General features: G+C 46.8%; 1 protein-coding gene across 1 annotated transcript in view; it reads left to right on the forward strand.

Moving 5' to 3' along the window:
- Positions 1 to 11,203, forward strand: part of ACTR3 (actin related protein 3) — a 294,857-nt gene extending 283,654 nt beyond the window's left edge. Inside the window, exon 12 of the mRNA XM_085647336.1 lies at positions 10,305 to 11,203. Within this exon, the coding sequence (XP_085503462.1) occupies positions 10,305 to 10,400 (96 nt within the window). The 3' untranslated portion in view covers positions 10,401 to 11,203. The remainder of the gene's footprint in view (positions 1 to 10,304) is intronic.
- The last annotated feature ends 15,109 nt before the right edge of the window (positions 11,204 to 26,312 follow it).

Below are 26,312 nucleotides of genomic sequence, written 5' to 3' on the forward strand. Positions count from 1 at the left end.
ACTTATAGAGGGAACTACCAAAGAACGCAGCAATATCAACCCTACCAGACTCAGTATAGGCAATCCTACCAACCTGCTGCTTACTGCCAACCTACTACGGCTGGTTTCTCTCACCAAGGGGGCAGAAAAAGAACATCGACCCAAAGCAAAGACAACAGAAGAAGACACTGATTTTATCAGGGTACCAGCCTCCCCTTCAATTTCCCCTCCGTGCGAAGATAACCAGTTTTCTCCAACATTGGAAGAGCATAACATCAGACCGTTGGGTACTAGATCGCCTTCGGTCACACGCTGTGGAATTCATACAAAAACCTACAACTACACCGCCCAGGGGAGTCTTCCTCCAAAATTCATGAAAGGACTATTCCGTGTTTTCCCACCAGTGCGGGTACCTCCCCTGGAATGGAACCTAAATGTAGTTCTTGCACAACTTATGAAAAGGCCTTTTGAACCCATTCATAAAGTTGATTTGAAATACCTCACATGGAAAGTCGCCCTTCTTCTGGCCCCTCTGCCAGGAGGGTGAGCGAGATCCAGGCTTTCACAATCAAGAAACCTTTCTTGATTTTCAAACACAATGTTGTGATTTTAAGGACTAATTGCACGATTATTCCTAAAGTGCCTTCTCAGTTCCACCTCAATGAGCCAGTTATACTCCGGTCTTGCTTTCCGCAACCTTCAACTCCTGCGGAGCAGGCGCTGCATACATTTGATGTCAAACGCTGCCTTAAGTTTCATCCTCAAAGAACTAAAGACATTTGAAAAACCGATCAACTGCTTGTTGCTTATGGCCAAGGCAGAGAAGGGACTGCTATAACAAAAGCCACTATTGCAAGATGGATTTCTGCGGCGATCCAATTCTGTCATACCAGGGCTAACAAGCCTTTCAAAATAATGGTTAACGCTCTCTCTACTAGAGCGGTTGTAACTTCAACAGCCTTATTCACGGGGTGACGATGGAAAAGATTTGCCGTGCTGCAACATGGAGCACCACGCATACTTTCATGCAGCACTAATGCCTGGAATCCGCACAGGATGCTGACGCAGCAGTGGGCCAGGCAGTACTTCGCCATCTTTTCCTTTAAGGTAAGCCTCTTTCTAGTCTTTGGAAAGAGACTTCTGTTTTTCTTTGATAATTGCAGATATTATACTGTATAGGTATAAGTTTATATGCACATGTTAAGAAAATATGTACAGCATTTCTTAGTAAGGTATGCCTTTGGTTACATTATTATCTTACGTTTTTTTATTCTCTCGTTGTATTTCGTTTTTTGTTGGGTTTTTTTTGTAAATGAAATTGTTGGTTTCAAAAGTAATATCCTCTACTTGGAACCTAAAATTTGGGTTTGATATGTGCAAGTCTCCCACCATCTGCAATCGACATTCTAGAAAGTTGGATAGTACTGCTTACTATTCTGATTCAGGCATGTGAATCTATGAAAGCTATCCCAATACTGGATGATAAAATAAGTTACTTGCCTGTAACTAAGGTCATCCACTATTTGGTATCTTTCATAGATTCACATGCACCCACTCTCCTCCCCGTAGAGGTAGTTTCTGTTTCTATATCAGGACAATCACTTCTCACTTGTGCTGTGAAAATCTGAGGGAAACTGCCTCTGCTGGTAAGGTTCTAGAGGGTGCTAACAGCTGATTGGCTGCTTTCTGCTTTTAGGCCTTTTTAAAAATAAAAACGACATTGATCGGTTATGATAGCATGGCTCAGGGCCATTGTAGCCTATGGCAGTTATGGAATACTGCTTCTTTATTATACCGTTGGACTCCCATCTCGACGACGGGGAATGATTCAGGCGTGTGAATCTATGAAAGATACCAATACTGGGTAACCGTAGTTACAGGTAAGTAACCTATTTTCTTATATTACATGTTTATTTTGGGGGAGTTAACTTGAATAAGATGTTTTCTTAAAAGTGCAGCCGACTAGAGGCCCTGACTGTAATTAATTTTTATGTTTAGGTTTAACTTTTATGACTAAAGCAGTGATAAAGCAATGGGCAGTAATTGAGGGTTTGTGAAATTATTTGATCTTTGGCTGCAGGTCTACCACATAGTCATGGGTTTGACATATGCAACATAATTTTATAGATTTGACAATAAATGTTACTAGCTCAAATGGATGAAAATAGGATTTACAAAGTAAGTGCTACATTATTTTTTGTTGCATAATTTAGTTAACCTTTCCGCATAACCTGAGTTGTCCTGACAATGGTAAAAATCAGTAGAATTGTTTCAGACTGTCACTGTGACAATTAAACCCATATATCCCACACAACAAGGAAATCTTTCCCATATTTCATGATTCTTTGTCAAACCTGGGATTTTATACCAATGCATGTTGTATAATAAAAGCCCCCAATTATGCAGTGTATGTATGTATATATGTGTGTGTATATATATATATATATATATGTGTGTATATATATATATATATATGTGTATATATATGTTTGCAGAGTGGTGGTACTCACCTGTGGCCCACTGGAGGGCAATAGAAACTATTTACATGCAGAGGAGAGTGCCTTTCTAGCTACACTGCGCAGTCTCATGAAATGCCTGTGATCAAGGAGCTGCTGCTCTGAAACGCGTTAAACAGAGAAATACTTCTGAATGAAGTAATGCCTGTTTGCTTTAATAAAGAATCATTGGAATTCTTCTGTTTTAGTGTGTCTTTAATCGATGATAAATTGTTTGCATGTACGTGTGTGTAAATATATATATATATATGCGTGTTTGCAGAGTGGTGGAGTAAGGGGGCGTGGCCTCTGACAACCTCTCAGCAATCCAGCTGTGTGGGTCCTTCTGGATGTAACAGGAGGGGTAGTTGGCCCCCAAGAACATTCAAGAACTGAGGGAACTTCATCCCCCTAATGGTAGTGCACCCCGAGGCACGTTTGCAGAGTGGTGGAGAAGGGGGGCATGGCCTACGATCTCTCAGCAATTCCGCTGTATGGGACTTACTGGAAGCAACAGGAGGGGTAGTTGGTCCCCAAGGACGTCCTTGGGGGCCAACTACCCCTCCTGTTACCTCCAGTAAGTCCCACACAGCGGAATTGCTGAGATAGTTTGCCACGCCCCCTTTCTCCACTACTCTGTAAACACAGCTTTGCTCATGGTGCACTAATGGTCGGGGGGATGAAGTCCCCCCAATGGAGAGTCCTTGGGGGCCAAAAAGCCCTCCTGCTACCTCCTGTAAGTCCTACACAGCCGGATTCCTGAGAGCTAGTCGGAGGCCCAGCCTCCTTTCTCCACCACTCTGCAAACACGATCACTAGTTAAAAAACCATCGAAATTCACTGAAAAAACCAAAAGTTGCAAGGATGTAATAGTTAGCAAATGGAATTAAAAAAACCTTAGAAATTCACTGGAAAAAATCAAATATTACAGGTTCATTAATAAATATAATTTGAAAAAAAACCTTAGAAATTCACTAAAAAAAACAAAGGTTACAGGGTAGTTATAGTTAGGCAACATACTTTAAAAAAGCCTTAGAAATTCACTGGAAAAAAAACAAAGGTTACAAGGACGTTATAGGTAGCAAATAGAATTTTTTAAAAACCTTAGAAATTCAGTGAAAAAAACAAAGGTTACAGGGATGTTGTAGTTAGGCTGCCATTTCACTTGTACAAAACCCAGAAAAATTCAGCCTTCTAGTTACCTGAGTTAACTATAACTCGCACCCCCGCAATGCACTGCTTATGACCTCACATATTACATCACTCATGACATGGTCAGTGGCATCACTGATGACATCTCAATTGACATCACTCGTGACATCGGTGATGAATTAATCTCTGATGCAGTCACTCACACCCCTAAAGAATATTTTATACACCAACTGCCACTCGCACACAACCATTCACAAATCCATTCACAAAGCTATACCAGTACTTACACACCTACTCACTGATTGATGGCTCTTCACACACATCCGCTCGCTCACCCATACGGCCGTTCACATGCTCACCCATACGGCCATTGACATACCCACTCATACACCCACTCACACATGGGGTGAGTCAGCCATAGAACTACTCATACTCCTAGACACTCACCCATACAGTCAATCACACTGCCACTCACTCACCTAAGCAGTTACACCTACCCACTTATTTGCTCATTCAAAGAGTAACACATACTCACCTATACAATTAGTGACAGAAGCATGCACTCATCCATATAGCCTCTCTCATATTCACTGACTCATACAGTCACCCACATACTGCGTAACTTAACTATACTGCCTTTCACATACCCAGTTACTCATCCTTACTGACACATGCACTGAATCACCGACACAGCCATACAGACACTCACTCACCCATACTGCTTCTCAGACACGCACTCAGTACCCCGTACGGCCATGGACTCACCTGCTCACTCATCCATACAGGCAGTCACACCCCCCACCCCCCGCGCGCACACACACACACACACACACACGCACACACACCTATATCCATTCAGTCACCCCTATATCCATTCAGTCACCCCTATATCCATTCATGTACCCACTAACACATTCATACACCCACTTAGACATCAACTGACAGACCGATACTCATTTACAGAACCAATCAATCACCTATACATTCACTGAGACAACTAATCACTCACTTATACAGTCAGGCATGCACCCACTGAGTCATCCATACAGACATGCATACACCCACTGATTCACCAATACACCTTAGTATATATATTTAACTTAAACTTTTCAAAAATGTTCACTGTATGATGTTGTCACTGATGTCATTTAAGTAGCCATCAGTGATGTCACTGACCATGTCATGAGTGATGTAATATGTGAGGTTGTAAACAGTGCATTGCGGAGGTGCGAGTTATAGTAAACTCGGATAACCATAACGGCTGGAAAAAAATATATATATATATACATTTTTTTTTTGTATGTGCAATATTCCACAATGGCAGTTGCTACTACGTAGTTATGGTTTAGCCATACATCTTTGAGGCATATGTGGCTGTAGATACACATGCTAAAGCCTATCTCAAACACCACTGTACACTGTGTCCTAGACGCTGCAGATTCTGCTGCTAGGGAGTTAACTCAAGTGTCCTACCTAGGCATGCATGGCTCTGTCTCTCTGGTTTCTAACCAGAAGGCAAGCAAATGCTACTTATTCTACCTTTCGATGGGGAACATCCTTTTGGCCCAAAGGTAGATATTAAATAGAAAAAAATAAATAGGACAATGAAACAGTGAAAGTAATGGGTGCCCTTCAAACCCCTTTCCATTGCGGGTCCTTTCGCCGCTCATCCTACTGTGGAGGTTCCAAACCCACTTCCCCTGAAACCTTCACATCATACTAACAGCCACAAGCACAAAACACCTCTTCCAGGGGCTTTTTTCGAGGCTCCTACAGAGGGAACAATTCAAAGGGCAGTGGTGAAGGCGGTTCCCCAAAGGATCTTACACCACCTAGTAAGCCCTGACTTACCTGTCATCCTCCTCCCACCCGATTACATAACTCCAGTTTGGGGTGGTTGCCATGGGTTCTTTCTTGCTTGGCGGAACATCCCATATCCCGACCAGCGGGTTTTGGATATTATCCAGCGTAGTTATTATCTGGAGCTCACTTCCACATTTCCCAACATTCCACCTCGCAAAGACAAACTCTCCCCACAACGCCAGCGGTTACTCAGGGAAGAGGTCTAATGCTCCTCCAAAAAGGAGCCGTAGAATCCATCCCTCGCCATCAACCGGGTACAAACGTTTGCTCGCTATACTTCCTTATCCTCAGAGGATGGGTCCCTCAGACCAATTTTACATCTCAGGTGCCCCTAAACTAATGCATTCTCTCAGAGCACTTTCACGTGGTTTCTCTTCACGATATAATCCCGCTACTACAGCAAGGCGACTTCATGGCTGCACTCGTCCTCAAGGACGCCTATTTCTACAATCTAATCCATCCTGCACAAAGGCGCTACCTCAGATTTGTAGCAAGCGGACAGCATTTCCAATTCAAGGTGCTCCCTTTCTGAATCACTGCTGCACCCAGGGTCTTCTAAAAGTGTGTCGCAGTGGTAGCTGCTCACCTATGCAGGCATGTATTCCCTATCTGGATGATTTGCATCAACAGTACCACTCGTCTAAAATGTCAGCAACACACTCCAGTCACTATCAACCTGCTACATGAACTAGGCTTTAATATCAGTGCTTTGCAATCCCATCTCCAAACCCTTCAAACCAAACCTTATCGAGCGGCAATCCTCAATTCAGGAATGGTCATAGCCTACCCAAATGCCGCCAGGATACACTCCTTTCAGGCGTTTATTTCTCCATTTCAACTAAATCAACAGGTAACATTCAGGACAGTTATGCGCCTTCTCGCAATGAACCCCTCATGCATCGTTATAGTACTTCATGCCAGGTTACATTTGGGTCCATTACTAGAGTGCTTAGCACACCAATGGTCTCGGAGAATCAATGGGAAGAGCTAGTGTTGGTCGTCCGACAAACTTGCAACTCTCTGCAATAGCAGAACACCAAGTTGTTAAAAGGACGGCCATTCCTAGACCCAGTGCCACAGAGGACCATAATAACGGATGCCTCTCTTATGGGATGGGGAGCACATTCACAAGGTAGAACTGTCCAAGGTCAGTGGAATCCAAGTCAATTGCTTCTCTACATAAATCACCTAGAGCTACTACCGGTTCACCTTCTGCTGAAAGCTTTCCTTCCTTACCAAATTGGCAAGGTTGTCTTCATCAAGACAGACATGACAGTCCCGTATTACCTTCTAAAACAAGGGGGCACTAGTTCCCCTCAGCTCTCTCACTTAGCCCAGAACATTTGTAAATGGGCTCTCCATCACACGAGCCACCTCTTAGTGGAATACTTACTGGGACTAGACGACAACTTTGCCGACCTCAGCAGGATGCAGCAACAATTCCATGAGTGGGATCCCCACACAGAAGTCCTCCACAACTGTCCAAGGGCAATACGCTGTAGATGTGTTGATCAGGAATATTTGCCTATGCTTTCCTCCTCTACATCAGTTTTTGCGTTCGGGAACATCGACAAACCTCTTCTCCCCTCCCCTCCCTCCCTCCCTCCACACCCCCTCCCTCCCCCCCCCCCCCCCCCTTTCTTCCTGGTGGATCCCACATGGGCATGACAGCAATGGTTCACCAAAATATCAAAAGCAGTCTGTTCTACCTATCTCTTTCAAAGAACGCAATTAAGTAATTAAATAGATATGTCACTCCAGGTGTGCCATGTGCTTAAAACGGAAGAGTATAAATAAATTGTTTAAACAAACATGTTATTTTTGTATTACTGTTATTCAAAAATGACAGTCATAATGACTTAATTGCATTCTTTGAAAGAGGTAGAACAGACTGTTTTTTGATACTTTGATTTTCCCCTATTGTTCTACCTTTATTTCTTCAGGGGTCCCCCTGTTTTCTAGTGGTAGCAATGGTTCACCACCCTTCTCAAACTGTGGTCCCCATCACTTCCCTACGATTTGTCTCCGTGAGCTTCAGGCACTAACCTTGGACGAATGCATCTTCCAAATACATAGGATAGGTGTGGAAAATAACCTGATCTCTAAGTTTCTCCCAAAGATGGTTTTCACAGTTTCACTTCACTCTCTTGAACTTCTTGCATTTTTCCCTCAACCAGACTCGTGGGCGGAACAGGCTCTCCATACTTTAGATATTAAACAAGCCCTTGTGTATTATATTGACAAAACTAAATCTTTTAGAAAAACGAAACCGCTTTTAGTTGCTTTCTCCAAACCCCATACAGGGAAAGCCATTCCTAAATCGGGTGTTGCTAGATGGATTATTAAATGCATCCAGACATGCTATTCTAAACCTAAAAGGACCTTAACTATCCCTCCTGGAGCCCATTCCACTTGGAAAAAATTGCCTTTCTTGGGAATATTCTTATTGCTGATATTTGTGAAACAGCTACATGGTACACACCACATACTTTTACAAAACATTGTGTTGCTGTACTGGCTCTTCATCAAGCCATTGTTGGTCATGCAGGTATATGTACACTTTTCCAAACTACTAGTACTCCCACAGACTAGCCACTGCCATTTTGTGAGGACTGCGGTTACATTCTATGCATAGCATGTGTATCTACAGCCACACATGCCTCAAATGCAAAATGTTACTTACCCAGTAAGCATCTGTTTGTGGCATGTAGTGCTGTGGATTCACATGCGCCCATCCCCCTCCCCGGACACCTGTGATAGTTGCTGTCAATTTATTATTTCTTACTTTGCTTTTTGCATGGACATCTCTCTATACTACGTTTTGGTCCACATTTCATCCTCACCCGCCATGCAGGCAAACAATCTTAACAATGGAGTTGATGACCATGCGCATTACCAGCAACAGGAGGAGCTCCTTGTGATTCAAAAGACTTTATTCGAAGAAAAAACACTTTTACACATCCAACACCAGATAGCCGGATTAATGATAGCATGTTAATCTACAGTAATACAAGCCACAAACAGATGCTTACTGGGTAAGTAAGATTTTCCTTTTGGTTTGCCTAGAATTCTGGCTTCTGTGAATGGATCTACCCAACATTTGGTACTAGCTTAGCTTATGCTGGTAAGGTCTGGCACACTAATGTTCTTGTAGTTCCTTATAGGTGGAAAAAAAGTTAAAAGGTAGTTGAAAAAGATGTGCTTTCATTTTAGCTTCCTGGGGGAATGTTTCTTATCACTCCAACCCAAAACACTGAACGGATATATGCCAAAGTTAAAATGATTGTAGAACATGATTTAAAAGCATAAAAAAATGTACCAAGTAGAATTGAAAGACAAAATCTTTGTATGTATTGTCTGGTAAATTCAACAATTCTGTAATTTGGGATCTCTGAATCAAAAATAAAGTAAACAATTATTTTTCCTGCCATGTGGAAAATCGCAGTTTCAGAGCAGTTGAACAATAATTCACAGCAATTGGGTGGCACAGTGAGAGGTAGCCAACCGCAGACAAATTCTAGGGGGCACTCAGAAACCGGATTTATAAACTGAAAACTAATAAGCTTGCCACAAAAAAATATAGTTTGTTACCTTAGAGCACAAGTTAGTTACTTGAGATAATTATAACGGCTATATTTCTATGGTTTTGTGTGTAAAATCTGAGCCTAACTAAAACGTCCTTGTAACCTTTGTTTTTTTTTTAGTGAATTTCCAAGTTTTTTAATTTTGCCCAACTGTAAAATCTTTTATTTTATTTTTTCTTCAGTGAATACACATGTTCACTGAAAAAAACAAAGGTTACAAAGACGTTCTAGTTAGGAAATAAAATTACAAAAAAACCTTGGAACTTAGCTGAAAAAAGCCAAAAGATAAAGTGACATTCTAGTTAGGCTCAGATTTTACACACACACCATATACATTCAGCAGTTATAGTTACCAGAGTTAACTATAACTTCGGCCCCGCAATCCATTACTTATGACGTCACTGATGAAATCACAAACCCAAAGTCAGTGGGCTCTGCAGTTAACCCTCCCTCTAGGCCCACAGAACCATTGGAAAAGCTCCTAGATCCATTGCTGGGCCGAAGGTTGCTTTTGCCAACCATGACTGGCCACTGTGTGTAGCGTTTCTTTGTAGTGATACAACACTAAATTTTAACATTAAAAACCCTAAAACTTTGTTAAATTAGACTTATAGTTAAAGCAAACCCATAGAAAATTCTAAAAACCTATGCTGAAATCCACCAGTTATTTGAGCAGTGCTACTGTAACTCCCCCTCTATGCCATTCTCAGATTACCACATATGAGGCAACATACTGGGCATGGGTGAACGCCATGTCAACTTGTGCAGAGCAAAACAGTCATTTCCTACAGCCCACAGGAAGCTTAGACATTCCAGTTAAGTCTGGAGATTGGTTAAAGGCAAAAACCTTCATTTACTGGACAGCAGTAATTACCTTATGCCATACCCAGTCACGTTTTGGGTAAAGCAGAGTTTTTTCATGGGCATTAAACGATCGTGTCAAACCTGAATTCTTCATGTGACTAAGTAATGGCCTGGAATAAAACGTATTACACAAACTTGTTATAACCAGATATTTGATAGTTTTGGTCATATTAGAAGAACTATCAGAGAGAATTTAAGTAGTAATAGCTAAAAATAATGCTTTCAAAATCCTTCTATGTTTTCCAAAGTGATGCTGATCAAATCTGAAAGAAGTGACTAACTGGAAATTCACAATTTTGAGTTTACATTTAAAAGCAACAAATGTTTCAGTTTCCTTGTTCTTTTTTTCTTTCTCTCTCTATTTTAGCCCGAGTTCTACCAGGTATGCCACACCAAAAAAGATTATGAAGAGATTGGTCCTAGTATCTGTCGCCACAACCCTGTGTTTGGAGTTATGTCATAAAAATGGCATCCTGTGTAATCACCGTTTGGGCGCCCAAGTTCTCCGCAATATTATTGAGGGTGACTGATGTATTAAAAAATGAATGACCATAAGATGAAGACCAAACGCAACTCAACAGGAATATTTTAATGTTTCAACATGAGGACATAGTAGAAAGCCAAAATGATTTAAGTGTTGTTTTTTCCTTCTGATTGAATATTTGATCCTGTGTTTCACAAAACAAAGAAGTGGGTTTTAGTTATTTTCGTGCCCTGATATTTTGTATATTAATGGATTATCCAACATTTGATGGGAGTTGACTGTGTGTAGATGGTCAGTTCTATAATACTTGAATTGTATCCTTGGGTGTACAATGCAAGAGCTTGTTTATATTTCATACTTTTTTTTTATATACAGTGAGGAAAAAATGTCATTGAGGAAGCAATTCCTGATCCTTTCAGAAACAAACCAATAGCAATTATAATATTTAATTAAAATAAACCTCAAACTGCCACATAACTGCTTTCTTTCTCATGTGACTAGTTATTACAAATTGCAACCAATATAAGTATCCTAGTTTCACGCATTGTAACTTAACACTTGCTGTGTGAATCAAGGAAGTATTCTGAATTATCCTCTGCCTGCTAGTGCTTTGATTACTTCGCGCATTCTCATTCTATTCGATGCTGGAAAAAAGAGTTAAGACAAGACTGTTGGACCAGTATTTCAGATCTTTGTGTCATTTAAGATTAAATCCAAATCCAGTTATTAAAATTGGTGTATTTAAAGCCTAGCACCTTTCCAATAAAGATACAATCTTTTTATGTCTGTGTGAGATTTATTTCAATATTGCTTGCACATTGATTATATATGTAATTTTTGGAATGTTTTAAGATGTTGCAGCAAATTACCTACAGTTAGATCCAGGGTCATGGTAATGGGGGACAGTGAGGTGGAGGATGAAGCAGCAGGTTGGTCACCGTTCCTCATTTTGTCGCCTCTGTGCTGGCTGCCTGGTTTTGCTGCAGGACCCCACGTCATGAAGGTATCCAGCTTTCTGTTGCTACAGTGATGTATCAATTTAATTTACTTATTTCTTTTTCAATTACTTCCCTTCCTTTTCCTTTATCCCTCCCTTTTCCTTTATCCCTCCCCTTGAGCATAGCTTATTTACTATGCTTTTGATTGGGTAACTTGTATTCTTGCACTGCTTACAATAAGAGAACTACTTTTTTGATTTGTTTTCAACACTTCATGGGAGTGTTCATGACCCCTCGCCTTCTGTGTGCTGCTTCATCCTCTCACAAACTTGCCACTGTGTTGTGCATGTTGCTCACCCATCCACAATCCTCGCCTGTTGCTTCACTTGCCCGTTCCTGCTCCCCACCACTTAATAGGGACACTACTGTGTAACGTATTTCATTTTAATTTATATATTTTTACGTTTTAAGAGGCCTGGTACCTGCAATTTGCTATTGGGTTGCTCCTTTCCTAAAGCTGCTTGTGCACACCTTTTTTAAATTTACCATTCCAAGATGGGCGTTGGTCTTCTGGCAAATGCAAATTAAATAAACAAAATGCCCACCACATCGTGACATGTGCAAATATATTATGATGCGTTCAAGCATATGTTATCGCGCTAAAGTCTCCATAGTGTCATGACTTGGAGTTACATTCAAAGTGATTGAGGCTACCTACCGCATCTGCCAACACAGTGGGGGCACTTTGTTAAATACTAAGTATGGTGCACAGCACCAGAGGTTTAATTAACCCTTTTCAACTTCTAGAGGAGAAAACTCCCAAATTTGATTCAATCGTTCAGCCGCTTCTTCGTACTCCTGGGCACAGCGGCACCAACGGCAGAGGGGGGACTTCAATTCCCGACCTCCACAGCGTGCGGTCGTGCACATAAGTGAAACACCGGCCTGCAGCGCCTCGTAGCCTTTCAGCCGCTTCTTCGTACTCCTGGGCACAGCGGACACCAACGGTAGAGGGGGACTTCAATTCCCGACCTTCACAGCGCGCGGTCGCGGACATAATGGAAACGCCGACCCGTGGCGTGGGACGCGCCTGGACCATGCTTGTCAGAGCCCGGAGGAGGCTGGGCTGTTCTCCCCTCAAATGTCCTGCACTGGATTTAAGGTACTGTTGTAATTTCCCTGTTTTATCAGTTGTATCCCAATATGGTGAATTGGAAATTGACTATGGAGAAGGGTGGGAAAGGTGGGACTAGATGCGTTTTTGAACAGAGAAGCGAGTGTCCTCACTCATGAAATTTGAATTGGCACAGAGGCGTTAATCTATGTAACCCCATCCTCCTCCCCTATGCATCACCATTAGGGACTGAGCCTGTAAACCTCTCACACAATTTGACACATCCGGTGACCTTTTACCTGGACAAGGGGAACCCTAGTCGTTCATTACAGCCACACCTAACACCAATAGGAGGGGCATTGTGCCTTCACCCCAAGCTGACCCTGAAAGTGATCCTCCGATGAAGTGCTGTACAGGTGACGGAACTGCTAAGGCCAAGCCTACTAAAATTATCCATCCCCCGAAATCCAAGGTTGCCCAATCCAAGGCAGTAACAGTGAACTCACCAACACCACTGAGGAAAACAGCCGCAAATACTTCACCCCCATACACAGTCTTGGATAATGCATTTTGGGTAGAAGTAAGTAAGACGATGAACACCCTATTGGATCCTATTCTATCCAAACTAGCACAAATTGAGGAACGTTTAGCTGGTCCATAGTCGCAGACCCTACCTGCTCGAGTTTTGCAGGCCCCACAGACCACTGTCCCTACAAGTACTGTTCCTGGTGACGATCGGGGCCCGTCCATCTTACTGACTTTGAGTATGTCCCCCTGGTGTCCGACCACTCCATCAAACACATGGAGGCTTTATCTTCCCGGCCACAAGAGCCCGAGCACACCAGGCTCCGTTAGGGCAGGGGGAACCAAGAGTGGCTTTAAACCAACTGGGAACTCTTAGATATCCCCATGGCTCCTTTGGAAACCCAATTACATCAAGTTCTTCACCTCCCACTAGCAGCTTCCCCCTTGGTGTTGGTCCTGGCGAATGTCCCTCCCTTGCGGGATACGCAGTACGAATCCACTTTGCAGCTAATGGATACAAGCCTGCACTGGCTCTCACATCATCTTCTGGACGCAGGAACTGCTATCCATTACCTGGCAGAGACTATCATTATGGCTAGGAGAGTGGGGTGGGTGGGCATGTGAGAAGGTGGCTTGGTATATGCTGTCCACTAATTAAAGTGGGCACCCTGTACCAGTCCACACGACCCTTATGATGTATGAGGTCAAAGATAACCTTTATGAAAGCTATCCTAGTGGTAGCCATGGAAAGCAGCCTTAATCTTGAAGGAAAGTAAAGCAGCTTGTTTTACCAGAATATCAGCTCCTGAATGACTAAATGGAGAACCACACAGTAGTTATATAAAAATATGTATTTATTAATATAACTCTACTATCCTTACACAAGGATAGAACACAAAGCACACAATAAAAGATCAATAGAACAGTTGTAAGTAGCACAATACACAGTGGACTCCAGGGGGAGACCAAACCATATACTAAAATAGTGGTATAACAGTCAAGACATGGTCGAGAGCACGTAGAATCGCTGTGTCCCCAAAGAACCACCCAAGGTGAGTAGTCGGGGACCCCACGGAGGCGGGATGCAGTGTGGGAACACGACCGTGGGCTCCGTGCAATTGTATGGAAAGGTCGTGGTTGTACTTTTAAAGTTTAAGGACCCTTCTAGGAGGACTGAGAGCGAACCCTTTGGAACTTAAGAGTTTGAAGAGCCACCCCACCCGTGGATACCGTAGTACCAGAGTTACCTACTCCAAGGGAGCCGGGTGCATAGGTCTGAAGTGGTGTCGGAAACCCTTGTCGTTCTCAATGGAAGACTGTGAACTACTGCTGCCGTGGAGGTGAAAAGGGTCCGGTATAATCCAAGCCTGGATTCTAGATGGAAGGAACCTGAAAGCAGAGGGGTCAGAGTCTGGGTCACTTCAGAGTGACCAGGGGCCAGGGAGACTAATGCAATGGGGAGTCGGGGCACGTCTGGAGCAACCAGGAAAGCCCAACAACAATTAAGTTGACCCTCAGGGGGACCCACAGGCCAAAGGACTAGGAGTCGCGAGGGGACCTCGAGCAAGATTGCAAAGCAGAAGCACGCGGTGCTAGGAGGCCGGAGTTCTTTAGTACAAATACTACTCTGGGTCAGGACTAGACTAAGTCCAATGCACAAGCTCTGGATTGCCAACAAGAATATGCACTTGCAAATGGACACGATGCATAGGGGTTCGGGTTACGCAGCCCCCACGAGGGATTCTGGCCTCAAACTTGATGAGAGGGCAGATGGACCTCCGGGACCTTCAGGAACCCACCTCCTATGTTGCTGATATCTTCGGAGTCCGCAGGAGCTCAAGACCAGCAGACCGGTTAGTTGCGCTTTAGGTGACTGCGAAGCAGGGGAGTGACTCCTTCACTCCAAGGGAGATTCTTCGGTTGTCTTAAGTGCATCACAGGTCCTACACGGAGCCTGTATGGAGCAAAGGCACAAACTAAGCTTCAGACGGAAAGGGGGACGAAGTCGAGCCCAGTCGAGGTCCAGCGAAGTCCAGGGTGCCCAGACGGTCGAAGGTCGGTGGTTTCTTCTTTGTAGAATCTTGTCCACGTAAAATCGAAAGTCCTACAGCCAGGTAAGCCCTTTTGTACCCATGGGAGAGGGTTGGACAGATTCAGGGGACCCTCCTAGGGGAGGGGCACGACAGAGGGGTGGCTACACCCATGTCCTTTGTCCAGTTTCGCGCCAGAGCAGGAGCCAGTGGCTCCCAGAACTGGTTTGAGCTGTTCTATTCACAGGGACATCAAATGTGGACCAAGTGCAGACTTTCAGGCACTCTGAGTGCACCCACCCAGCCCCATTACACTAAATCATGTCTGGGAGGTAGTCACACCTCCCTGTGACAGGATGCCTATTGTGCTGCCTTCCTCTGCTCAAGCTTGGCTCAGCAGAAAGAGGGCAGGAAAGTGTCTCTGGTCGTCAGCATCCATTTTGTGCTGTCTGGGTCGAGAAGGCTGGTACCGGTAAGACCAGTGACCCCACGAAGCTCGCTTCAAAAGGTCTGGAATCATACTTCCTACACCAGTTACTGGTGTGGAGGTATGATACCAAACTCAATAGGTTTCTATGCAGCGGTTTTCGACATGGCATTTACCGCGAGGTTATAATGCACCTCTACCTATATGGCAGGCTGAGTCACAGACAACCGGGGAGAATGGTATCTGAAGGCTGCATGGAGGCTCTGCTCCTGCAGGGGCACCCTCTCACATAAAACCCAGCACCCTGCCTTCAGGATTGTTCAGGCCTCCTATAGGGGTGACTTATAGGTTTTAAGTGTAGTGACTATTAGATATAGGTTCACTATATCTATTGTAAGTGATACAAGCACCATCTTACACATGCTGCAGTAGCAGACCTAGAGTTCCATTTTGCATGGCCTCTCGTGGGTGGCTTAATACATGCTTCAGCCCACGGGAGGACTCTGGGGTATCTATGCCCTGGGTACATTGGTACCATATACTAGGGACCGATAAGTGTACCCCAGTATCCAATCTGGAGTGTACCAAAGTACATGTATGTCAATTTAAGGAAGAAAGCAGATAGACTGGGGTCCTGATTAGCAGGATCCCAGTCAGACTAGTCAAAAACAGTGAGATATCAAGCAAACAGTGGGGCTAACCATAAGAAGCAGATACTACTTTCCTACAGGCAGCTCCTCTAAATCTATTACCGGAGACTGTGTGGTGATAAATTTCAATAATGTATATATGGGTGCTTCTCTCCTTAAACATTCACAGAGATTATCTTTCTGATAGATACATCTGCCAGTGGATTCCTCACCTTGTGAATATCCCCTGCGCCAGCATTCCACAGAACATTTTTGCCCAGCTCTCTATGCTGACGTGGACGTCATAATGCATCGGCTCCGCTCGCGACTCCGTATGACGTCACCGGAGCCATAAGAGAGCCCCGTCGGCGTGATGACGTCAGTTCCCTTTTTTCCGCGCCATCGACACGCAACGGTTTTCCGGTACTCTCCTGCTACTTAGTAGTCTTGTAGTGGGTTACTGTTGGTGAATTCACCATGTCTTCGACTAGGAAGTCAGGTTTCAAACCTTGTAGGGAATGTGGGGGCCACATGTCGATGACGGACCCCCATGAAGATGGTTTGTGGTGCCTTTCTTCTGACCACGACGTGGAGGACTGTTCCAGCTGCAGAAGGATGAACCCCAAGGACTTGAAGGAGAGAGAGGCGAAGCTCTTCATGGCCAAGGCTAAGAAGGAGAAGAGAGGTTGGCAGATGTATCCATCAGAACTCTCATTCTTCCTGTGGATTCCTCACCATGTGAATATCCCCTGCGCCAGCAACATTCGGAAACTTTTGTAGCAGTCCACGCCGATGAGGTCGAAGACGACGTCACAGAGGAACGGCTCCGCTCGCGACACCGCTGACGTCACCGGCTCCATAAGAGGACCTAGTCGGCGTGATGACGTCAGTTCCCTTTTTTCCACGCCGTCGAAGCCAACGGATTTCGGGAATCGCTGGTTAGCATCGTTGATACCTTGTGTATTATCTAGTTTTTCTCTGTTCTTTCTCGAGAGTCGGCAAGGAAGTCTGGATTCAAGCCTTGCCGTGAGTGTGGCAAGCACATGTCGATCACAGATCCACATGAGGACTGTGTGTGGTGTTTGTCATCAGACCACGACGTGGATTGCTGTTCCAGCTGCCGCAAGATGAGCACGAAGGCTCTTAAGGAACGTAAAGCGAAGCTCTTCATTGCAAAAATGGAGAAGAGAGGGAGAAGGAGGTCTCGGTCTCGATCGAAGTCAAGGTCGGTGTCTAAGTCGACTTCGGGGCATGCTTCTCGAGCCAAGAAGCATATGAAGAAGAGAAGACACTCGTCTCGACACCATTCGGACAAGAGTTCGGCTCTGAAGTCGAAATCACCAACTCCACGCCGGAGGGACTCTGTTTCTCCTTCTCCTGTGCCTGATTCACCTCCTGGTCCTTAATCGCCAGTGGCTTCCTTGTCTCCGGCTTCACCGGTTCCGGCTCAGACTCCGACACCGGTTCCATCTCCGGTGCCAGTATCATCTCCGGCTCCATATCCGGCCCCGGTTGAAGAACTTCAAGTCCCGGGTGAGCCTGCGACGCTGTTGATTCCACCGTCGGCGCCAGTTGGCCTGAGTCCGGTGATGCCTGACCAGTACCCTGCTTTCCCTGGACCAGGTCAGGACCCCTCGCATTATTTAAATGCTATGTACGGGGTGTTCGCTAGAGCCATGTACACCACTGGTGCACCTGCGGGTCCGATGGGTCCAATGGCGTTTAATTTAGGGGTGCCGCAAGTATATCCACAGGCCCCTTTCATGCCGTTCTATCCAGCGATGCTGTCTTGGCATCTACCGGCGCCGAGGACGTCGACGCCGCTTCCATCCTCTCCGGCTTGACCTCGTTCGACGCTGGCAGCTCCTGCAGATCCACGCTCTGCGCCGTCGGATTCGAACACTGCGCCGCCGATGATACGGATTCGGTCCAGAAGGGAGGCTCAGAGGGTTGTTGATGAGCGGAGGTACCTTCTGGAGGAAGCAGAGGAAGGAGAATTGGTAGAATCAGATGAAGTATTAAGGAGCTTAAGGAAGCTAGTGGGTTGGATTTGTCACCTGAGTGGGAGATTACTCCACCGTCGGACGAACCCTCTAAGGACGTTGCTCCTTAGCATGCAGTTATCAAGAAAGCTGCAGAACTGCTTGATCTCCAGTTACCAACTACGGAGTTTAAATCAAACATTTTAACTGGGGTTTTACATTCTCCTACGGCAGCTTCAGAGCCATTGCTTCCTTTTAATGAGGCCATTATGGACCCTGTGTTAGAGGTGTGGCGTAAGCCCTTTTCTGCTCCTGCGGTCTCTAAGACGGTTGCAAGGAGATATAGGGCAGCCCCAGGGGACCCTGAGTTTTTAACGTCACATTCTTCACCTGAGAGTCTGGTGATTCAGCCAGCTTGTTCGGGAAAGTCCAAGGGTGCTTTTCCTCAGGTTCCAGGGGCCAGAGAGGCTAAAAAGTTGGACCAATCAGCAAAAAAGGGATTTTCATCAGCCAGCATGGCCTTGAAGTCAACGAACGCCACTTGTCTTCTAGGACGCTATGTGCATGCGCTTATGGATTTGGCTAAGAAGCTGGCGCCGAAACTATCTGAGGAGGATAGGGCTGGATTCAATGAGATTGACTGATGCCCAGGCGGCTGCACGCCAGGTGATCCAAAGTGGGCTGGACACGGCGGATTCAGTGGCGAGGATCATGGGATCTTCTGTCGCCACCAGAAGGAGTGCATGGTTAAGATCTTCGGAGTTTTCACAGGATGTGCAATCGAATCTTTTGGACCTGCCATTTAATGGATCTGGCCTGTTTGGTAAAAAGGCTGATGCTGCTCTGGAGCGTTTCAAAGAGCAAGGCGACGGCTAAATCTCTGGGCCTGCAATCTCAGTCGAGGGGGTCTTTTAAAAGGTACAGAGGGTTCGGAAGGACATACTTTCGATCCTATAGACAGACCCAGCAACAGCAGCAGCAAGGTTCCTCATCTAGAGGTTTCAGAGGTAGGATCAGGGGTCGCACACGTGGCCGTCAACTCTCCTCCACCTCTTCCTCAGCCCCTCCCACCACCGCAAAGCAGCCCTAGATCCGCCATTCCGGATCATGCTGGTCCTGTGGGGGGCCGGCTTACCCATTTTCTACAAGATTGGGAGTCTGTAACTACAGATCTCTGGGTTCTGGATCTTGTAGAAAATGGGTACGCTCTTCCCTTTCGGGAGTTCCCTCCAAATTACCCTCCTTGTCAAGGGGCTTGCTCGGAGGACCACAGTCTTCTACAGGAGGAAGTCCTGAAGCTATTTCAAAAAGGTGCGATAGAGGTGGTTCCAGAGCAGGAGAGGGGTCAGGGATGCTACTCCCGGTATTTTCTCATTCCGAAAAAGGACGGCAGATTGCGTACGATATTGGACCTCAGAATCTTGAATCTTTTTCTAAAGCAAGAGAAGTTCAAGATGCTCACCCTTGCTCAGGTTCTTCAAGCGCTGAATCGGGAGGACTGGATGGTGTCGCTCGACTTGCAGGATGCGTATTTTCACATCCCCATCCTGAAGTCGCACAGGAAGTATCTCCGGTTTACTGTAGGGTCGCAACATTATCAGTTTGCGGTCCTCCCGTTTGGTCTTACTTCGGCACCTCGGGTCTTCACAAAGGTGATGGTGGTGGCAGCCCATCTCAGAAGGTCGGGGATCTCGGGTTTCCCTTATTTGGACGACTGGCTGATCAAGGCGGAGTCGCCAGAGAAGGTGCTCCGTCATCTGCAGGATATGACTCATCTGTTGTACAAATTGGGTTTTTCGATAAACGTGCCCAAATCTCACCTGGTGCCCTCTCAGCGCAACCTGTTCATAGGTGCGGTACTGGACACTACTGTTTGCCGAGCATTCCCTCCTCCTCAAAGGATTCTCGACATACACGAAATGATTCCTTTATTTTACAACGGAGCGGTCGTTCCAGTTCTGAAGGTCCTTCGCCTGCTCGGTCTGTTCGCTTCCTGCATCCTGTTGGTCAACCATGCACGCTGGCACATGAGGGCGCCCCAGTGGTGCCTCCGCAAGCAGTGGTATCAGCACAAAGGAGATCTCAGGGAGTCTGTGAGGATCTCCAGAGGAGCTGCAGCGGAGCTGTCCTGGTGGAGCGTGGAGGGCAACCTGTCTCAAGGGAAGCTTTCATCTACCTCCATCGGTGGCCACGGTGATAACGGATGCATCCACCTTAGGGTGGGGTGCTCATCTGGGGGATCTGGAGATCAAGGGTCTTTGGTCTCCAGAGGAAAGGTTGCTTCACATCAACCTTTAGGAATTGAGGGCAATTCGTTTAGCACTCGAGGCCTTCCTCCCTTCCCTTCGCGGTCAGTCTGTTTAAGTCCTGACACTACCGCGATGTGGTATATAAACAAACGGAGGAGTGGGGTCTCTTTGTCTCTGCAGAGAGGCCCTGCGTCTATGATCCTGGGCTCAGGACCATCAGATTTGTCTGATGGCAAATCATCTGGCCGGGGTGCTGAACGTAGTGCGGACAGTCTCAGTCGGCAGTTCTCCGCCGACCACGAGTGGAGGCTCCATCCGAAGGTAGTTCGTCACGTCTTTCGGATGTGGGGGACTCCTCGGATGGACCTGTTCGCCACCCGCGAGAACGCGCACTGCCCGTCATTCTGCAGTCTCCAGTTTCCGATGCAGGGGCGTTGGGGGACGCGTTTCAGTTGAGTTGGAGCTCACGACTCCTTTACGCGTTTCCTCCCATACCCATGATTCCTCGGGTTCTGAGGAAGATTTGCCAAGACCGGGCCCAAGTCATATTGATCGCCCCGGATTGGCCAAGAAGGGTGTGGTATACAGATCTTCTCCATCTCTCCTCGTGCCCTCCGCTCCGTCTCCCTCTGAGGGCAGACCTCCTCTTGCAGTTGGAGGGGCAGGTTCTACACCCCCACCTCCAGAGCTTACACCTTCATGCCTGGAGATTGAACGGGGCAACCTGAATTCCTTCTCTCTCCCGCCTGACGTGGTGGATGTAATTTTGTCTGCCAGACGTCATTCCACTAAATCTATATATTCCTAGAGGTGGTCTAAATTTGTACTTTGGTGTGGAGAGAAGTCAATTGATCCTTTGAAGGCTCGTCTGTCTAACATTCTACAGTTTGCCCTTTCTCTTGCTCAGCAAGGCTTTGCTGTGGCCACTGTGAAGGGATTCTTATCAGCTTTGTCGGCTTTCCTTTCCTTTCCGGATCAGCCGTCATTATTCAAATCACCTATTCTTAGATTTCTTAAGGGTCTCACAAACAGGTTTCCTCCTACTCCCTTTATTGTGCCTCGATGGGACTTAAACCTTGTCTTAACTTATCTGATGGGTTCTCCCTTCGAGCCCTTGCACAAGTGTCCCTTGAGACTGTTGTCTTTTAAGACGGTTTTCCTCATTGCAATTACCTCGGCAAGGAGGGTAAGTGAGCTTCAAGCTCTAAGTTCAAAACCCCCGTTTTTGGCCATTCATGCTGAACGAATGGTACTCTGGACCAGGGCTGCATTTTTGCCTAAGGTGGTAACTCCTTTCCATCTGGGGCAATCCATTACCTTCCCTACCTTCTATCCTCCCCCTCACCCTTCCGAGGAGGAGAGACTTCACCGCTTGGACCCTAAGAGGGCGGTGAGCTTCTACCTTGACAGGACAAAGGACTTCAGGGTTGATGACCAGCTCTTCGTGGGCTTTGTTGGACGCAGAAAAGGTCGAGCGGTGCACAAGCGCACCCTTTCCAGATGGATTGTCTTATGCAGCAAGATATGCTACTCTTTGGCGGGTAAGGAACCTCCAGAGGGTTTGAGAGCTCATTCCACCAGAGCAAAATCTTCCACTTCTGCTTTATCTAGGGGTGTGCCTGTGGAGGACATTTGTAGGGCGGCAACTTGGGCCTCCCTCCACACCTTCGCAAAACATTATTGCTTGGACACCGAGGTGAGGAGGGACGGACACTTTGCTCGTTCCGTCCTTCAGGACTTTTTGGTATAGAAGGGTGGACACCCTCCTCCAGGAGTGGGGACTGCTGTGGGATTCTATTCACAAGGTGAGGAATCCACTGGCAGATGTATCCATCAGAAGAACAAGTTACTTACCTTCGGTAACGCTTTTTCTGGTGGATACAGTATCTGCCTGTGGATTCCTCTCTGACCCACCCGCCTCCCCGTTGTCCATCCTTCTATACCTACAGTTCTATTGATGGTGTTTCAAATGGTATTTGTTACTGTCAAAGGCATTATTCTTTTGCCTGTTTATTTATTCTTCACACTGTGTGTTGCTTTGCATATCATGTACTGTGTATACTGTGTATATATTGCTGTCGGTCCGTCTGTGTGCCTCGAAGGCACGGAAAAAAGGGGCGGAACTGACGTCATCACGCCGACTAGGTCCTCTTATGGAGCCGGTGAAGTCAGCGGAGTCGCGAGCGGAGCCGTTCCTCTGTGACGTCGTCTTCGACCTCATCGGCGTGGACTGCTACAAAAGTTTCCGAATGTTGCTGGCGCAGGGGATATTCACAAGGTGAGGAATCCACAGGCAGATACTGTATCCACCAGAAAAAGCGTTACCGAAGGTAAGTAACTTGTTCGTCGAGGCCGGAGTCGTCGACTTCGCATTCTTCGAAGTCAAAGAAACACCACAAGAAAAGAAAGCATAGCTCTCGGCGCTGGTCTTCGAAGAGCAAGGCTTCGAGATAGACTTCGCCTCGACGTCGAAGTAAGGATGTGTCTCCTTCTCCATCTCCTAGGAAGTCTCCAGAGAGATCACCTTCGCCGAAGCGGACTCCGGCGTGGTACCCGGCGCGGTCACCGGCGCCAGTGGAATCTTCTGCTTCTGAGGTCGAGCAAGAACAGGAAAAGGAGCCTTCTCCAGAGCCGGCTGATCCTGTGGCTCCTGTCGAGGACTTTTCGGCTCCGGTTCCAGGTACTCCTCAGCCGGATCCGGGATCAATCCCTTATCCACAGTTCCCGACTCCGGGTGTGGATTCGACGCATTTTCTAAATGCTATGTATGGGATTTTTCAACAGGCTGCCTTCCCATCTGGCGCACCTTCTGGTCCCGTGGGTCCTATGGCATATACCTTGGGAGTGCCGCAGCATTATGCTCAGGCCCCATTTATGCCCTTTTTACCGATGGCTCCTTCGTGGCAGTTTCCGGCGCCGTCTGGGGATCCATCTCGACTTCGATTGGATCGGCCTTCTTCGGAGCCCTCCTCGACGCCGTTGCAGACTCCCTCAGCTCCTCGTCCGGCGCCTCCGACTCCGGCGCCGCCGACTCCACGTTCGGTTCCACCGACTCCGCGTCCGGTGCCACCGGCGCCGGTTCCTCAGATCCGCTCAAGGAGAGAGGCTCAGAGTCTTGGAAGAGGAGCGTTATAGGGAGGAGGTGGAAGAAGGTGAGGTGGATACATCTTCTGACTTTGAAGGGATTCAAGAGGCTAGTGGTGTTGATACAACTCCGGAGTGGGAGCATTCTTCTACTAGATCCTCTCCACCGCAGGAACTGGCTCCTTATTTAGTAATAAAGAAGGCCGCAGAGTTGCTGGACTTGCAGTTGCCATCTGCTGAGTATAAACCAAACCTTCTGGCTGAGGTACTACATTCGCCAGCTTCGACTTGTGAACCCTTGTTGCCTTTTAATGAGGCTATCTTGGAGCCAGTTATGGACGTCTGGCGTAAGCCACACTCTTCGCCGGCAGCCTACAGACAGGTGGCAAGGAGATATAGGGTGGCTCCTGGGGATCCAGGTTTTCGATCTTCCCACCCTTCTCCAGAAAGCCTGGTGGTGCAGGCTTCATGCTCGAAGCATGCTTCAGGAGCCTTTGCTCAGACTCCTGCGGATAGGGAGTATAAAAAGGCTGATCAGGCAGCTAAAAATACCTTTTCTTCAGGGAGCATGGCGCTTAAATCCACTAATGCCACCTGCTTACTAGGGCGCTACGTTCATGCTCTTATGGACTCTATGAAATCATTAGCCCCTAAGTTGCCAGAAGGGGATAAGGCGTCTTTTATGGAGGTGGTCACTGACACTCAGGCTGCTGCAAGGCAGGTAATTCAGTCGGGGCTTGATGCGGCTGATTCCGTAGCAAGGATAATGGGATCGTCGATAGCCACTAGGAGGCAAGCGTGGCTTCATTCTTCTGGCTTTTCTACGGATGTTCAGGCCACCTTGGTAGATTTGCCTTTTGACGGACAAAAACTTTTTGGTGAAAAGGCTGATTCCGCCTTGCAAAGATTTAAAGAGAGCAGGGTAACGGCGAAATCTTTAGGTTTGCAGACTCCTGCTAAAGGATTTGGGCTTAGAAAATTCAGAGGCTTTGGCAGATCTTCATTTCGCTCCTTCCGGCAGCCTCAGCCTCAGCAGCAGCAACAGCAGCAGCAGAATCCCCTCTATAGGTCGTATAGAGGAAGACAAAGAGGACGGAGAGGTTCTGGCCGCAACCCATCTTAATCTTCTGCCTCCTCTGCTCCCAACGAAGCTTCAGGGAAGCAGCCCTAGATCCCCCATCCTAGATCATGTGAGACCTGTGGGGGGGTCTGGTGTCCCACTTTCTGCGAGGTTGGAAATCTGTTACAACCGACCTTTGGGTTTTAAACCTTGTGGAGACTGGGTATGCCCTTCCCTTTCGGGAGTTTCCTCCCCCTTACCCTCCTTGCCAGGGTTACTGCTCAGAAGACCATATACTTCTTCTGCAGAAGGAGGTGCTCGCTTTGCTTCAAAAGGGTGCGATAGAGGTGGTTCCAGAGCAGGAACGGGGTCAGGGGTGCTACTCCCGGTATTTCCTGATTTCCAAGAAGGATGGCAGATTGCGTCCGATCCTGGACCTCAGAGACTTGAATTTTTACCTGAAACAGGAGAAATTCAAGATGCTGACCCTTGCGCAGGTTCTTCAAGCGTTGCAGCAAGGAGACTGGATGGTGTTGCTCGACTTGCAGGAAGTATCTCTGTTTTACGGTTGGGTCGCAACATTACCAGTTTGCGGTCCTCCCGTTTGGTCTTACTACCGCACCTCGAGTCTTCACGAAGGTGATGGCAGTGGTGGCTGCTCATCTCAGGAGGTCAGGGATTCCAGTTTTCCCCTACCTGGACGACTGGCTTCTGAAGGCAGAGTCCCAGGAGATGGTGCAACATCATCTGCAGGTAACATCTCAGCTGTATTTCGACTTGGGTTTTTTGATCAATGTGCCCAAATCTCACCTGGTGCCTTCTCAACGCAACCTGTTCATAGGGGCAGTACTGGACACTACTGTGTGTCGAGCATTTCCTCCTCAAAGAATTCTCGACATTCAGGAGTTGATCACTTTATTCCAGAATGGAGCGGTTGTTCCAGTTCTGAAGGTCCTTTGTCTGCTCAGTCTGTTCGCTTCCTGCATTCTGTTGGTCAACCATGCGTGCTGGCACATGAGGGCACTCCAGTGGTGCCTCCGCAGGCAGTGGTATCAGCACAACGGGGATCTCAGGGAGTCGATCAGGATCTCCAGAGAAGCTGCAGCGGATCTATCTTGGTGGAGCGTGGTGGGCAATCTGTCTCAAGGGAAGCCCTTCCATCTGCCTCCATCGGTGGCCACGGTGATAACGGATGCCTCCTCCCTAGGGTGGGGTGCTCATCTGGGGGATCTGGAGATCAAGGGTCTTTGGTCTCCAGAGGAAAGGTTGCTTCACATCAACCTTCTGGAATTGCCGGCGATTCGTTTGGCATTCAAGGCCTTACTCTCTTCCCTTCGCGGTCAGTCTGTTCAAGTCCTGACGGACAACACTACCGCAATGTGGTATGTCAACAAGCAGGGAGGAGTGGGGTCGCATTGTCTCTGCAGAGAGGCTCTGCGTCTATGGTCCTGGGCTCAGGACCATCAGATTTGTCTAATGGCAAATCATCTGGCTGGGGTGCTGAACATCGCAAATACTCTTTCTATGAGCATCTTGCTGCACACAAACGCCTCTGCTCGTCCAACGACATTTTCGAGGGCTTGTTAGCCCTAAAACTGTGTTTTAATATCTTTGCTGCTATCTCTGTGTATTGTGATTTTGTAATTGTGTGACTCACTTTTTAATCTTACCTTTTTAAAGTGCTGCTCCATTGTTTTTTATCTCTTCATTCAGCCCTCTTACCCGCACCTTAAAATTAAGTCTTTCACTCGCCTTGCGAGACTCCTCCCCTCCGCTCTGGGCCTATCCACGGCCGCCATCTTCGATTGGGTCCCTGGAGAGACTATTTGTAGCAGGCCAATGCAAGCGCGCAG

The sequence above is a fragment of the Triturus cristatus genome, chromosome 3_2 (assembly GCF_964204655.1).
Source record: "Triturus cristatus chromosome 3_2, aTriCri1.1, whole genome shotgun sequence".
Taxonomy (NCBI): Eukaryota; Metazoa; Chordata; class Amphibia; order Caudata; family Salamandridae; genus Triturus; species Triturus cristatus.